The sequence below is a fragment of the Caloenas nicobarica genome, chromosome 1 (assembly GCF_036013445.1).
Source record: "Caloenas nicobarica isolate bCalNic1 chromosome 1, bCalNic1.hap1, whole genome shotgun sequence".
NCBI classification, from domain to species: domain Eukaryota; kingdom Metazoa; phylum Chordata; class Aves; order Columbiformes; family Columbidae; genus Caloenas; species Caloenas nicobarica.
In genome coordinates, this window is record NC_088245.1 from 47,377,370 (window position 1) to 47,391,950 (window position 14,581).

At 37.6% G+C, this 14,581-nt stretch overlaps 1 protein-coding gene across 4 annotated transcripts in view; it reads right to left on the reverse strand.

Annotated features, from left to right (window-relative positions):
• Window positions 1-14,581, reverse strand: part of VEZT (vezatin, adherens junctions transmembrane protein) — a 68,608-nt gene that overhangs the window by 25,141 nt on the left and 28,886 nt on the right. For 2 of the 4 annotated variants that reach the window (XM_065627956.1, XM_065627972.1), the window contains exons 6-7: window positions 9,427-9,576; window positions 1,189-1,336 (exon numbers count right to left, since the gene is read on the reverse strand). In XM_065627956.1, coding sequence (XP_065484028.1) covers window positions 1,189-1,336; window positions 9,427-9,576 — 298 coding nt within the window. The remainder of the gene's footprint in view (window positions 1-1,188; window positions 1,337-9,426; window positions 9,577-14,581) is intronic. The other 2 variants (XM_065627963.1, XM_065627980.1) reach the window with 1 other exon arrangement.

The following is a 14,581-nucleotide window of genomic DNA, read 5'->3' on the forward strand; positions in this document are numbered from 1 at the left end:
CTGCTTAGGATTGATTTATGTTCATTTAGCTTGGTTCAGCTACACCACACCCAGCCTACATCACTGGCTGTTACCAGTTAACATAAACTGAGATTTACTAGTTGTACCCACAAAGCACCCCAACCAGTTTAACTGAAACAGATTTCAGTTAAATTACTGCAAATTGCAGGTAAATAAAGACCTGGCTTACAAGCTTGGGCAACTCTGGCTGGCTTCTTGTGCTTAAAAAGAAGTGGGTAAATAAGTGGGCTTGCATGGTCCAGCTAATGAAAAGGCAAGAATAAAATGCCAAAAGCTTCCATCTGATGTAGCTCTTAGCTTACAACTAATTAGACAAAGTCTCAAAGCTTAGCAACCACTATTACTGGTAACATTCACTGTCAGAACAAAAGAAGTCAAGGTCTAGGAAGTAAGTGAATAAAATACAACAAGAGCCAACCCCCTAAAAATATATAAGTCACATAATAACTGAATTTTCCATTTAAAAAATAATGCTAAAAGGGAACTGCTTTGGCAGAGAACCATGAGAGAAGGCTTGCATTCAAATTAGATCTTATTTCCAATTGCAAACATTGACTCACGCAAATTAGAAATACTTAACATCTCAAAACAAAATAGATAAAAAGACCATTATGTGGTTGTCATCCTGTTCAGTTAAATGTTTTTCAGAGATCAAAGAACCACACTGGCTCATGGCAGCAGGGGTCTAAGTTTATGATTTCTACTCCTCAGTGTAACTAAATGCAGCTATTCCCTTTGGCAATTACAACTAATTTATATCTTCAGCTATGTCTCTTTTTATTCAAGTCAAGAGATTAGCTAAAAAGCCGTAAGTACAAATCTGGAAATTATTTCATTCAGCTGGGATCAAGTGAAATCAGAGAGCAAAAAATCATGTTTAAGAAGGAGACTGATCAAGCTGATTATATAGCACTGACTTGAATTTACATGATTCGCAGAAAAAAATCCTAGTGTTGTATTGTGCAACTCCTCTTCAACTACATGCAAACAGAAATCATCTCAACGCCAATAAATGCAGAAACGCGATACGAGACCGATTCCACCTCCCCCTCAGCTGACCGTGTTACTACAGGTCAGTACGTACAAGCCACAGGGCTTCGTGACAACTCAAAGAGATGTTCCGAGGGGAGCCTGCGTGGATGTCTATGTGCCCCCAGGAGAGGTTACCTTGAGCGCAGGCAAGCTGAAGCCATCGGTGAGGTTGTGTGCCTCCTCTTCAGAGACCTGCTCTTCGCTCAGGCCCAGGCCCAGCTCCTTAAACGGGACGACACAGATGTAGCTGGTCACGTTGTCGCTCTCTGAGTTCAGAGGGTAGGTTTAGCTGGAGTTAAGGTGGTTAACAGAGTGACTTTTGCATTAAACACACAGAAAAGGGAAAAAAACACCTAATAAGGTTTCTTATTTCTGGCAGTTTGTACGAGACCACATACATTCCATCCAAATCCACCTGAATGACGTTTATCGAACATTTTGAAAACCTTATTCAGAGTTACAAAGGCTCTTAGAAGGATGAGAGATAAGACATTGACAAAACACCTCCATCTAAATACAAACACATAAAAAGAAACAAAACAGATGAAAAATCCCCGCATCCCTTTCAAGTGAGGAAAATATCTTCTCTTTAAATAGTAAGTTTCCAAGAAGTAGCTCATGTCAGTCTTAAACCAGAAATCATGTATTTAACAGAGGAAAGAGGAGAACAATCGTGCAATTTTCAAAGGCAGCCAGTGTTACAGACCAAACTCAGGATGATGGGAATTCCCTGCGAGTTCGGTCTGTGGAAGGACCCCTCAGAGACCTCTACAGTAACCGCTCTTTGACATTTCAGATAGTACTGTGAAGAAGAGGAGCTCCCCGATTGTCATACCATTCATTTTATTGATTACATCACTGTAAAGCCACCATGATCTTGGCAGGAACAGCGGCAAACTGTTATCTATCAACACTATTCAGCACGTTTAAATTCTGAGTAGGAAAACATACATTTCTAGTCCTCAGAAATGCTTAAAAAATAGGAAGCAAGCACATTATAACTGATATCAGAAGAAAGATAAAAATAATTCATAGACTAGGCAGCATTTATTTTAAAATAGCACTAATTTTAGGCTAAACTCATGCTGGGGAAGGGAGAAGAGGAACGGTTCAAGATTTCTGCACTTTTTTGATACTAACCCAGTCACAAAATAGTAAAATTTGCTTTAAAACAGAAACGTACAACTTACGGTCATAATCCCATTTGTTTCACATAAATATATATACCAATATTTCTAAAGAATTCATGAAAATAAGGCCTTAATTTAAACTATATGGTGGGTTTTTTTTCCATTTGTATTTTGATTTGCAAGCCAAATGCTGTCATCTCTTCGGGAACATAAAGCCAACTGAAGCACTTGTCTCTTGTCTAACTAATACATTTTCTTGGGAAGCTGCAAGTTCGACCCACTTTCACTCCCAAATTTACCACGTGCTAAACTGTCATGGGATTGAACTTGTAAAAGTGATTTGCTCAAGAAAATTTTTACCACTTGAATAGAAGAACATTGCATTAAAAAAATGAATATTCCGAGTCCCAAGAAACAGCAACGCTAAGTGTTCAGGCTCTAAACAAACGAATATGTTTCTCCCTAATTTCTCCCCAAAGTCCAGGAAGAAAGAAGCCTATTAAGTGTTCTGACAAAAACTTGCAATGCAAATTAATTACAAACAGAATATTATTGTTGCCATCAGCAGCTGCCTCACACGAATGGTGTCTATTCTAAGCTAACCTGATAGCATGCCCAGCAGATGGAGCACACGGGATGAGGATGGGAACTCCACCAGAGATGGAAAAGTCAGGTCAAAACCCTTCAGGAGCAGTTATCTCTCAGACTAGTTATATTCCTTGTTAATCTTTTCCCGCAACAAGACATTTCCAACAGCATGAACACTATAAAAAGCACTTTGGGCACATGTGAATTGCTAAGTCATGCCAAAAAAAAAATTCCAGAGAACCTCTCAAATGTATGGTTTGACCAAAGGAGCCACTTACTGATACTATGTCTCAGGTGAACCATAGACTCATAGAATAGTTTGGGTGGAAGGGACCTTCAAAGCTCATCTAGTCCAACCCCCTGCAATGAGCAGGGACATCTGCAACTAGATCAGGTTGCTCAGAGCCCCGTCCAGCCTGGCCTGGGATGTCTCCAGGGATGGGGCATCTACCACCTCTCTGGGAAACCTGTGCCAGTGTTTCACAACTCTCATTATAAAAAATTTCTTCCTCATGTCCAGCCTGAACCTCCCCTCCTTTAGTTTAAAACCATTATCCCTTGTCCTACCACAACAGGCTCTGCTAAAAAATCTGACCCCATCTTTCTTATAGGCCCCTTTTAAGTACTGAGAGGCTGCAACAAGGTCTCTGTGGAGCCTTCTCTTCTCTAGGCTGGACAACCCTGTGTACTCCTGCACTCCCTGCCTTGCGCTCCTCTATTGCAGCCCTCCCATTTTTATGGGACAGATGAAAGCAGAGAACTGATCCCATGCCCTCACTGCCTTCCTAAGAACAAAACCTTTAGAAAGTTTAAACACACACATACACACAATCACACTTCCTTCATGTGCTTTGCTCTAAACTACAAGTATTTTTAGTGCTAATGTTTTCTATTAAACCCAAAATACGGTAACTAACCCTAGGTTAGTTCAAATTTCCTACGCCTTTGTGAAAATATTTCATTCATCTGTTTAACTTATGTTCTTTATTAGCTTGGAAGAAGAGAAGGTAGAGCTACTGAATAATAAATGGTCAAATCCAGAATAAAATGTCTGTCCAGGGAATGTCTGACCTCTGTCAGGAGGCTGACCTTATTCACGTGCAGAAAAGCAAGAATACTAATGTACCCTTGTACTCAACAATTTAATATTCAGACTTCGTTCTTCAAAAGCACATTCCCATCTATAGATACATCAGGAGGGCTTCACAATATCTCTGAGAAATCCAAGCTGCTCTTTTACAAAATTCTCACCTGCTCACCAGGCGGGAAGGGATGAGAAAGCATGTGATGAACTGGCTGGTCACAGAAGAAACATCGCACTGAAAAATGCCCTAAGTACCTTTACTCGGACCTCCCAGCATCGGATTTCTGATTTAGGCTTTTATGACCCAAAGAGGGTACTAATTTTTGTTTAGCTTACTGTTTTCTTCTAACATCTCATGATGCAATAACTAGATTTTAACAGAGAAGGAAGATTTTTTTACTAGATTTACTAGACAAAATTTTCAAGTTTCTCTGTGCTCAGTGCATATTGAAGACATAGAATGCATTTCCATTCTACCTTAATGGGTAAGATATAATTCAGTTTAAAATACTGCTATTAAATATCTGTTTTTATAGTACTATTTACACCTTACCATCAGAGAACAACACCTTACACTTACAACAAAATTAAAGTTTTTTTGGTTTATATGGTCCAACGCCCAGGTCCCACCTATCAATTTAGTTCAATGGAAATGGAGTATCATACTATCTTGCTGAGGATAAGACTATTAACATCATTCAGTAACATAAGCTACAAATTTTCCTCCATCCAGATTGTACATAATTAAATCAGTAAATAAACCCATGACGCAGAACCCACAAGGCTCTCAAGTATAAAAATATTAAGCAACTAGCCCGCCGAATGAAGTATTGCCTGAGTTATTACACAATTCAATGGAGTATATGCAGAGATTTGTTGACCTAGTAGTAACTGGTTTGCAAAACACCCTATAAATACTTAAACCAAAATGCCTAATTTCTAGTTTAAGCTTTCAGCCATTGCATCCTGCCATACCCTTATCTTCTAAATAGATTCTCCCTTCTGACTTTTTCTTTCATGATTTTGCGCAATGTACTCTCACCAATATGAACAAATCAGAATAAGAATGGCACAAGAAAATGCCAAATTGTTTCTGCAAGCACCCAGCTGTCCTTTTGCGTAAAATGTAAGGAATATGACTTTCCATCTCATTAAATTACTGGTCCACCAAGTTTGATACAAACACCTGGTACAAGGCTAAAGTAAAATTGTATATTTATTCTATTTTACGTGGGAACAAATTTTAATTAGGGTGGTATTAATTTATCCTACTCACTGAAGGCAGCTGTCTAGCTTTAAGTGGGCACACTAGACACAAGCAAATATTACTAAACTTGTAGTTTTATTGAAGCAAGGCATGATAACATCACATTTATGCAATTTGTGTTGCCATGAATAAAAGTGTGAATTAATGTCTTTAATTCTCTGTAACCGGTTCATGAGACAAGACGCCCTTCTCACACATTTGAGACATATGTTAACATAAAAGCCTAATTTGCTGCAGATATTTTTTGGTAGGAGAAATAATACTGATGGCTATAAAATCTACACTTAATGGATTAGCATAGATCAACATATCCCTTAACATTTAAGGTGTTTTTACTAATCTATTTTTACTTAGTCACTCATTTATATCTACAGTTAAGATTAATACTTAGATTAGCCAGTTTTTAAGACTCAGTCCAACAGTTACCAGCTCAGCCCCTCAAGTATATTTTCTTCCTTGTCTCTCTTGAAGTTATAACATAAAGCAAATGGCTTAAGTTCAAAGCAGCTTCCCTTTGCCTTCCAATAGGTTTTACTGATTCAAAGTATGAATTTGAGACTTATCTCAGAAATAATCAAATACATTAAAGTATATGCTTAGCAACCTACTTAAGATTACCAATAACAAAAAAATCTCTCAAGGCAGTGTAAAAAAAAGCAACAATAATCTTTGCAGTTTGCATTTGTTGACAAAACGAGATACAAATCTATAGATGTTTTTAAGATTAAACATTTCTTTATTTTACTGTATAAAGTCTAGCTTTAAAACAATGTAAGTATGAAAATTCACAGTAGAATTCAGCTCAAACATCTGTATGTACAACATCATTCACTGAAATGCCTTTTTCTGGAAAAAAATAACCCATTGAAATAGATATTGCTTATTTCTGAAGACTTTTTTGACTTAACGTCACATATATGCAACCTGCCTTAGAAAACAGTTCCTGTAAGAGGCTGTTTGGCTGATTTGTTAAGCACATTTAAATGCACACTGTCAAAGTAGAGAAAATGATCAGTCCTTAGTAAGCCATAAAGGAGTAAATTGATCTTGTTGCAAATTATTTTTGAAACGGATATTCTGACACAGTAAGCTTAAAAAACAGTTCAGCTACAGATATTTCTAGTAAGTTCTGAATATATAAGAATGTTTTAAATGAAAGCTTAAATCAAAGCATACCTTTTACTACATTAGTAAATTTAACACCATTTTCTACAATACTTTAACCATTGTATCTAATAATAGACATCTCCGTTCAAGAAACATTTACCATAGCCTTAAGGCAACAATTACCTTCACTGCATTAGAAACTTCAATCTCAGATTTCCAGGTTTTATTATAAGAAACAGAAGGATGAAGGAAAAGAGGACACAGTTCACATTATCATCCTTTTGTAGGCCTGTACACCCCTCAGAAGGCCCAGTTACAGACTGGGATCTTATTTTGATGACTGGACATCACATAGAAAGGGTTTTTGGAGTCAAAGGCTTACCACTGTTGTTGAATGACAAGCATCACGCCCACGTTGCAGCATCAGCTGAACACTGTCAACCAAGGAAAGCAAACTGTGACGTGGAAGTTAACTTCCCATTCATACATGCACACAAATGTTTCCATTAAATGCATATTCTGTGGTTCAAAGCAGTGCTTGTCTTACGTATTTGCTCACAGTCTTAAGAAATTACTACTTATTCTTCAAACAGAAGAAGCGCCATAAAGAATGATAAACCGTCAGATAAAAGGAACTAAGATTTGATCTTTAGTGTATTAGCTGGGAAGATTCAATTTTTGTTGCCCTTGAGACTAGGAGGTGTTTTGCATATTAAATTGCTATTGAAAATTGTTCCAAGCAAAAATAATTCAGTTTTTTGCTTGCCTAAATACAGAGATACATCTGCTCTGCAATAAAAATACAAAGCAATATCCAGTAAAAAAAAAAAAAAAAGCTTATTTAAACAGCATTATGACTAACCAGGTAAAAGAGTGTTTGGTTTTTTAAATATAATTTTGTAATATTAATCCAAATTTTAAATATTTTTAATGTTTATCTAGTATCTTTTTTGGCCTAATAAAAGCATTTTGTTTTGCTGTTGCCAGTATAAATCAGTAATAGTGCTACTGGATTCATGGCTCTCTCAATGCTCAGAAAAAGCAAATTTCAAATAGCAATTCATTAATTCCTACTCAACCTACAGGAGTTATAGTCTAGAATATCTTCTGATTTTGTGCAAAGCAGAACTTACTAAAAAGAACTGTGAAAGTCAGAACTGGGATCTCATTTCCAGACTTTGGATGGAAGTTCCTTTCCCTTAATTTATCAACATTCCTTTCTTTCAGTTTATCACGTCACTCCTTTATTTAATCTCTCCAGCCCCTCTCTCTCCTTGCTGTAGGCCAGATTTGTGCTAACAATCTGATGACGGACAAGGGCATTAAAGTTGTCACAAGTGGCAGCTGTGAATGCTTTTGACATGAAGGAATCTTTGGCCCCTACAACCTAAGAGCCCTATTTGATTGTACAAGGCACTGGAATCTATTTGAAAGATGCTCCTTGCCATCAATACCCATGTAATTCATGTGATTTTTTCAGGCATTCACGATACACAGGGAAAAATTCAAACTACAGCAACCTGGAACCACCTTAAAGCTGCTCTTAATTATCCTGGTGGGGAGAAGGAATCCTTTACTCACCTTCCTTACATTTCAATTCCTTACTTTCATGTTTTCATGTACTGCGGAATTGGCCCAGCCTGCATCTCGGCTCACATGCTGCCACTGTTTTTGCCACTACGTTCTGCACAAATATAATGCTTATTTTTTCATTTGTCAATAACCTATCTGTATACATGCAACTTCGGTAAATTTTTGGTCATTTATTTCTGCTGGCCGTTACTACTGTGATATCTGCATGACAATTCTCCATCTTAAAAATTTCTCAAAGACAGATTTAAATGTCAAACTATCCAAAGTAAACAAAACTATCTTCTCTCCCATTCCTTAATTTAAAAGCCATTCCTTAAGGTTAGCATTTAGAAAACTAGTGGACAGTTTAACACACAGCAATATTCCTTGAACCTGTAACCTCCCCAGCCACAGCAACAATCGACACACCTGTTGTAACCACTGCTGGGCTGACTTCATGCTGGAGGATATTTGGGAAGGCCACGTTAACTGATCCTGTTCTCAGATTTCTCCTCCCATGTTCTTAGAAGCGATTCTTGATTATTTCCAAGCTAGCTTTCAGTTGCTCTTATCAGCATGTCTGAACCAGTCAGAGTATTTTTTCTTTCTTTGCTATGTAATTGCAAATACACCTTGTTCCTCAGAGCCAAGCCTGAAGGCTTCAGCACAGAATGAGGATTCCTCTCCTACACATGAAATTATTTTGCAAACACTCAGTTCCTTCAAAGTGAACGCATGCACCGGCAGCTTCGTGTGTGCCTTTATGTGTGCACACGTCATCATGCAACATATCCATCCATTTGCCAGGCAAGATATCTCAGTCAAATATTATGATGCCGGAAGACAAAACAAGTAATTTGTAAAGTCTGATTTTCAACACTCACATTACCACCAGCTTTTGTTTCTTTGCATGTGTTTTGTTTTAGATCTGAAACATATCTGTTTCATTTTTTGCTATAATACAGGATGAGGACCTTGTTATTTCCTATGTGGTACAATAAGTACAATAAACATAGAAAAACCCCTTGAAATGCTAATGCCATTAAAGAAAGTATATACAATTCACCAAAGAAATACAGATGACGCTTCACAAAATGGTATCCGAACAAAGTGTTCCGCTTTGATTAAGACTAGAAACTCCTTGCTCTTAAATGTTCCTTTTGCCTAATCAATGTAATCAAAGTTTCACCCAGCATGTCTGAAACAAGAAATCAACTTACCTTTGAGCACAGGGATGTCAAGTGAAAGGCCATATTGTTCAGAGAAGAGAGTATTTTGGTGCAAGGGGAAAAGATGGCTAAGAGGAATTATAAAACAAAATCCTGAAGGACTCTGAAACGCATTATCAGTACTTACACCAAAGGTACAGTTGTCAGTAACTGGGACAATGTTTTCAGTCCACAGAATCTTAGCTGACACTGCACAGTACACCAAAAGACAAAAAATTTAAGAATGTTCCAAACCAAGCATAAGCTCCAACTTACTGTGCTACCTTTTCTTTATCTTGTTTAGATATATTGTTAGATATCGTATGTTTCTAGACATACTAACTCTAAACATTGGCACAATTACATGTAGGCAACATGGAATGTCTGAACTTGTGAGTTTTCACAAAAAAAGGATATTTTTTCAGCATGTATAGAGTAGCCAGTCTTGAAGCTCGGAAGCTGGCTCTGACAGATCGATAAACAGCTTTCCGGAGACCAATAAGATGCTGACTAGGATGCTGTCCAGCTTTATTAAATGGGCAAGCGGCACTGACCCTGTCAAGCAAACTTGAAAAGTAAAATGTGATACAACTGTACAGATGTCCTAAAGTATTTTTAAAATACAGTATATCAGTTTTCTTATTCCATTACTTAAAAAACTTTTTCAAAGTTTTGAGACTATGACAGCAAAACCAAAAATCCATCATATCAATGATACATTTAATCAAAATTTCAGATAAGCAGCCAGGATTCCCCAGTAGACAGACTGATTCTACTCATCTGAGCCATGGCAAAACTCCCGAGGACGTTTGTTTTCTCCAGAGTTTTCCAAAATGATACACTAACGGTAGACAGGCCGTAACATCATCTCTGCTACAAAACTATCACAAGCCCACTGTAAGCTTTGGAAGTTTTTACACACATATATTTAAAATATGCTTCTTTATATGCAAATCTGTTATTTAAATAATTTTTGCACCAAAAAACTACATATTGTTTTTCATGCAGAATACTATATTCTTCAACCTTCTCCATGCAGAATCTTCTCTGGGTCAACAGAAATATTATTTGAGCGGTGACACAGATTTTATGATCATACAATGAATGGCAACTGTGTTTGTGTGAGACTGACAGGTAAACACATGAAATGTATGCAACTATACAAGCATATTTGAAAACATATTTTGGCATCCACATATTCAGGTGACTCTATCATTTAAAAGAAACTGTACCATTTGGCTATTAGAATATACTTCAGAATGGCTTTAGAACTGCAAGAAATTGTTTCATCTGGACATAAATTGAATTGTGAACTGGGTGAATGTTAAACATGTCTGTGTAACATTAAGCTGCAGAAAAGAAAAAAAATATTAATATCCAGTTATATCTATTCATATACAGTCTGATGCCAAACCACTGAAAATAGCCCAAGTGCACTCTACTTGCTGGGACTGTTTTCACTAGAATCAACTCAGGAATGGACATAGTGTGGACAACGGGATGATGAATCGTGATGAATTCTTTGGGGACTGGAAGCTGCTTCTGCTCTCACCTTTCCCAGGGCACGGTGAGGAGGTGATTTCATGGCCACAGTCGCTTAAAAGGGAAAAGCACACAGGACACCTGGCAAGAGTGAGGTGGGTTGCTGCACTGGTAACTATTTCTGCAGAAAGCTAAAGAGCTGAGCAAGGCAGCAGACCCGACCCTGCTGGAAAAATGTCAGTCCTACCGCATGTGTGTAGCTGGACCACGCTGCTCATTCACCGGGAGAGGAAATAGCTTATTGTCTTCACTGTCAAATACGAAAAGCAATGCAGCCCACCCAGTGAGCAAGGCTGGACTCGTATCAGTATGTTAAATACGATTAACACAAGGAGATTCATGCCAAATACTGCAGTGTATTGAATACACTAGTTGAAACACCATATTAAAATATCTGCGTACCATATTAAATTATGTGATATTAAAATGGTTTATACAACATCTCATGAAGTCCTTTAAAATCTGAATAAAATAAAAACAAACTGTTAATTTCCCTTTCTAAATGTAAATTTAAAAGGCTAGTCTTGCCATACGTTTCACTAGGAAACACAGCATGTAATGTAGTACATGCCAATCTCTAACATTTCCCCAGCTTTTGAAGGTAACAACTGGAAATGTTTATGGATAAACTCTCACATCAGTTTGTAGACTCAAGCCCTGGGTGAATTGTCAGAAGCAGGCTCAAAGAAAAGGACCAACATTTTTCTACCATAAAAAAAGAGATGTATGTTCTGCTACAGTGATGTAAGCATTGCCAGCTCCTAAACAGAACAAATTTAGCACAACTCATGCACAGCATGTACCACCAGTATTCAGCAAAACAATTTGCTTTCCCTTCTGGGAAGGCTCGTTGCAGTGTTTCTAATAAAATAATTCTTTATTCTAGCAATCTTAAATTAGTATAACTTGATATAAATGTCTATGTGCCAGGCATGCCATATCCCTAACTTCCTAATATTCCGTTTATCTTCTACATACTTTAATTGGACTTACAAAATGTTATCAGCCTTGCCCATCAGCCACAAATAGCAAGAAGAAAAAAAGGTTAAGGGTGAATATCCTCTTTATCCATACTCCAAACCCATTTTACTTGTAAAGAACAGTGACTTATTTCTCCATTAATCTCATAAGCCAAATTTTAAACAGGCTCTCAGCTTTTACCAAACTTGTATAGACACGTTAATAAAAACCTGTTACTGCACTTCAACATGAAAACAGTTCTATAAAGATGCTGCATACACCAATATGTGCTTGTAGAGCTTGATTCTAGTTCAAAATACAGTAGAAAGGGAGAATTTGGAGAAAAGCTAATTATTTGAGTGACAGACCAGGAAATAACTACTTGCTGCTTATTGCTGCAGCCTTTCATTATATATTCCTACATTTTCATTTTGTAATGTGCAAGACAATGGACATAGTTTCATTACCCAATGGAAATTCCAGGCTGCAACCTGCGATCAGGCTTCATTTGTCTAATTGCAAATGAAGCAATTAGACAGAAATACTGCCATTCTGCCTGAGTAAAGTACTGCCCTACCCTGGCTATACAATTACTGTAAGCTAAACCACCCTGGTGAAGACTTGGCCGCCTCTGCATCGCAGAGCTTGTACCACGCAGACACACCTGAAACGCCACCAGCAGTGTTAAACACTTCTGAAGGCCAGTCTGCAATCAAAATATCCAGTTGTCTTTGCAAGCACCTAACGTAAGAGAGGCCTGACAGGGTTCTTAGTTCTTTTTCCAAGTGGCTGCTGTGGGATTTTTTGGGTGGGAGGAGGATGAAAGCAAAACAACGCTTGAAATGGTTACCCGTATAGCAGTCGCTACCACATAGTAGCAAACCAGTGAACCAGTGGACAACTGACCAAAACCTCATCAAGAAAAATTTAACGTTTACAGAGACAGCCAAATATCCATCAACATTGGGCAAATATGGTAGAATAAAGCAAACCCACAGATATTTCAAAGCATATGTAAGTTATCCTAGGAGAATGCAGCAATGGATGGTGCAAGGGGAAGAAAAAACAGTAGTGGAATGCAAGGAATTTCAGGCCAAATCTGCAGGCCTGGGCTTGCCATATAGACTTTAGCTAAGTGCAGCTAGCCAAAATCTGAACTCAGTACTATTCAAATGTCAGCTTCAGTACCTTTCCATTCGCAACATGGTTAAAACACAGTCCAAGTCATGCTGAGCTAGCAGGATATTAAAGCAGCAGCATACATATATATCATTGAGCAGGGTGCTGTGCTACCTGATTAAAATCCCATTCCTTCAAGGACGTAAAATGACACAAGTAACTTTTCAGATGCAACCATTTCTATTGCCACGTGACTCTTTCTGAACAAGCATTAAGGCTTTGACAAGGTTACTACAGGAGAACGTACTAAACTTTGTTCCACTAAGGTTTATTGTATTTATATATTAATAACGTATTATTAGCAAAATTCTGGAAGAAAAAAGGGGTAGCTAGTTTTTTTTGGATCACACATGAAGTGCTGTCTCAAGCAAAGAATTTCATGGTGCCTTGTGCAGCAGCATCTCTTGCATATGTGGATGCAGAAAGGAGACACTCTAGAGTTGGAGCTTCCTCCAGGCTTAACCAAACCCAGTCTTGCACAGCACTGACTTCTTCATACTGGACAATTGTTCCAACGAGGATGCTGGCAGTGTCAGACTTCTCCCACTCCATCCATACTCCCAAGTCTTTTGAAAAGCTTGCCAGAGTTTTAAGTAAAGAGGCGATTAGAACAAGCATCAGCTTAAAGACCAGTCTGTTTTTTGTTAATCTGTTATCTCAGATATGTAGTAAAAGAACAAGGCACCAGCAATTTAGACATTGACCACAAGTTCATTTGCTTAAACTTAGGAAAAGATCCAAATGTTTTTCTCATCTGTAATTTGGACAAGCCCTAACAATAATTTCTTTTGAGAACCCGTTTGCAAAGATAAGACAGCCTATTGCTTAACTATATGCTTCTTCAGCAAAAAACCAAAACAAAACAAAACACATAGCTAGGCAGACTGAAGACATGCTTATGCATTCCAAAGGGAGAATGAAACATTTCTTCAGTAAAGCATACTGAAGGTATCGCAAGCTGGAAAATTAATTCAAAATGTTAAGTCTACAGTTTCAAGCTTGCATGTAAAAACATGTGCCTAAGTGCAGAGTAGTTCGTCTGGCACGAACAAACAATTTCTTGGTGCACACAGGGGAATTCTTTTTGTTGTTTTTAGAAAGAAGTCGACTGGAGTTCAGCTGTCCCACCTCCTTTAACCTTACGTCTAACTGGCACAGGTACATATAGAACCACAGGCTGTTACAAGGGAAAAGCGTACACGGCAATGAGAGCGCACAGAAGTGGCCTGTTGGCTTTGGCATCATTGCATTCACTGAACACATTCTGATGTTCTCTCACATAGCAAATAAGCAAAAATTACCAAATAGCTACAATAGCTAAATAATTAGGAATACTTTCACATGCCTTAAGTGGATGAGAGGCAAATTCAGCAGTAAATAGTTCAAGATTTTAAGCATCTCAACAATTGTATGCAATAAGAAAAAGTATTGTAAACTTTTTCTGAGGTGGGAAATGACCTTTGATGGTCTTTGCTGATTGCTGTGTTCTCATTACTTCAGAATGTTATTTGCTAAATAAAAATAGAATGGTTTTCACATCCTTTTGTTTTCTAAAATATCAACAATTACTTGCAGGTCAGTTTATTTACATAGATCTGATAAAAGAAGATACAAAAACCCCTCAAACAAAAACTCCTCTAAATGACTCCCCAAAATAGTTAACTAAACGGGTTTAAAATTTATTTCTTCATGTATTTCATTGCTAGCAGAGCAGGAGATTTTAAAGGCATATGAGTTTTGTGAGACTTAATCCTCCTTCAGGATGCAGGGTTTTAACACTGACTTCTTAGAATTCATACTTTTATTATGAAAAGTAATTATACCATTTTATGTAAAAGAAAAGCTTAAAGTATTATGCTTTTCTGTAATTCCACTTGTTATGGGAGACGGT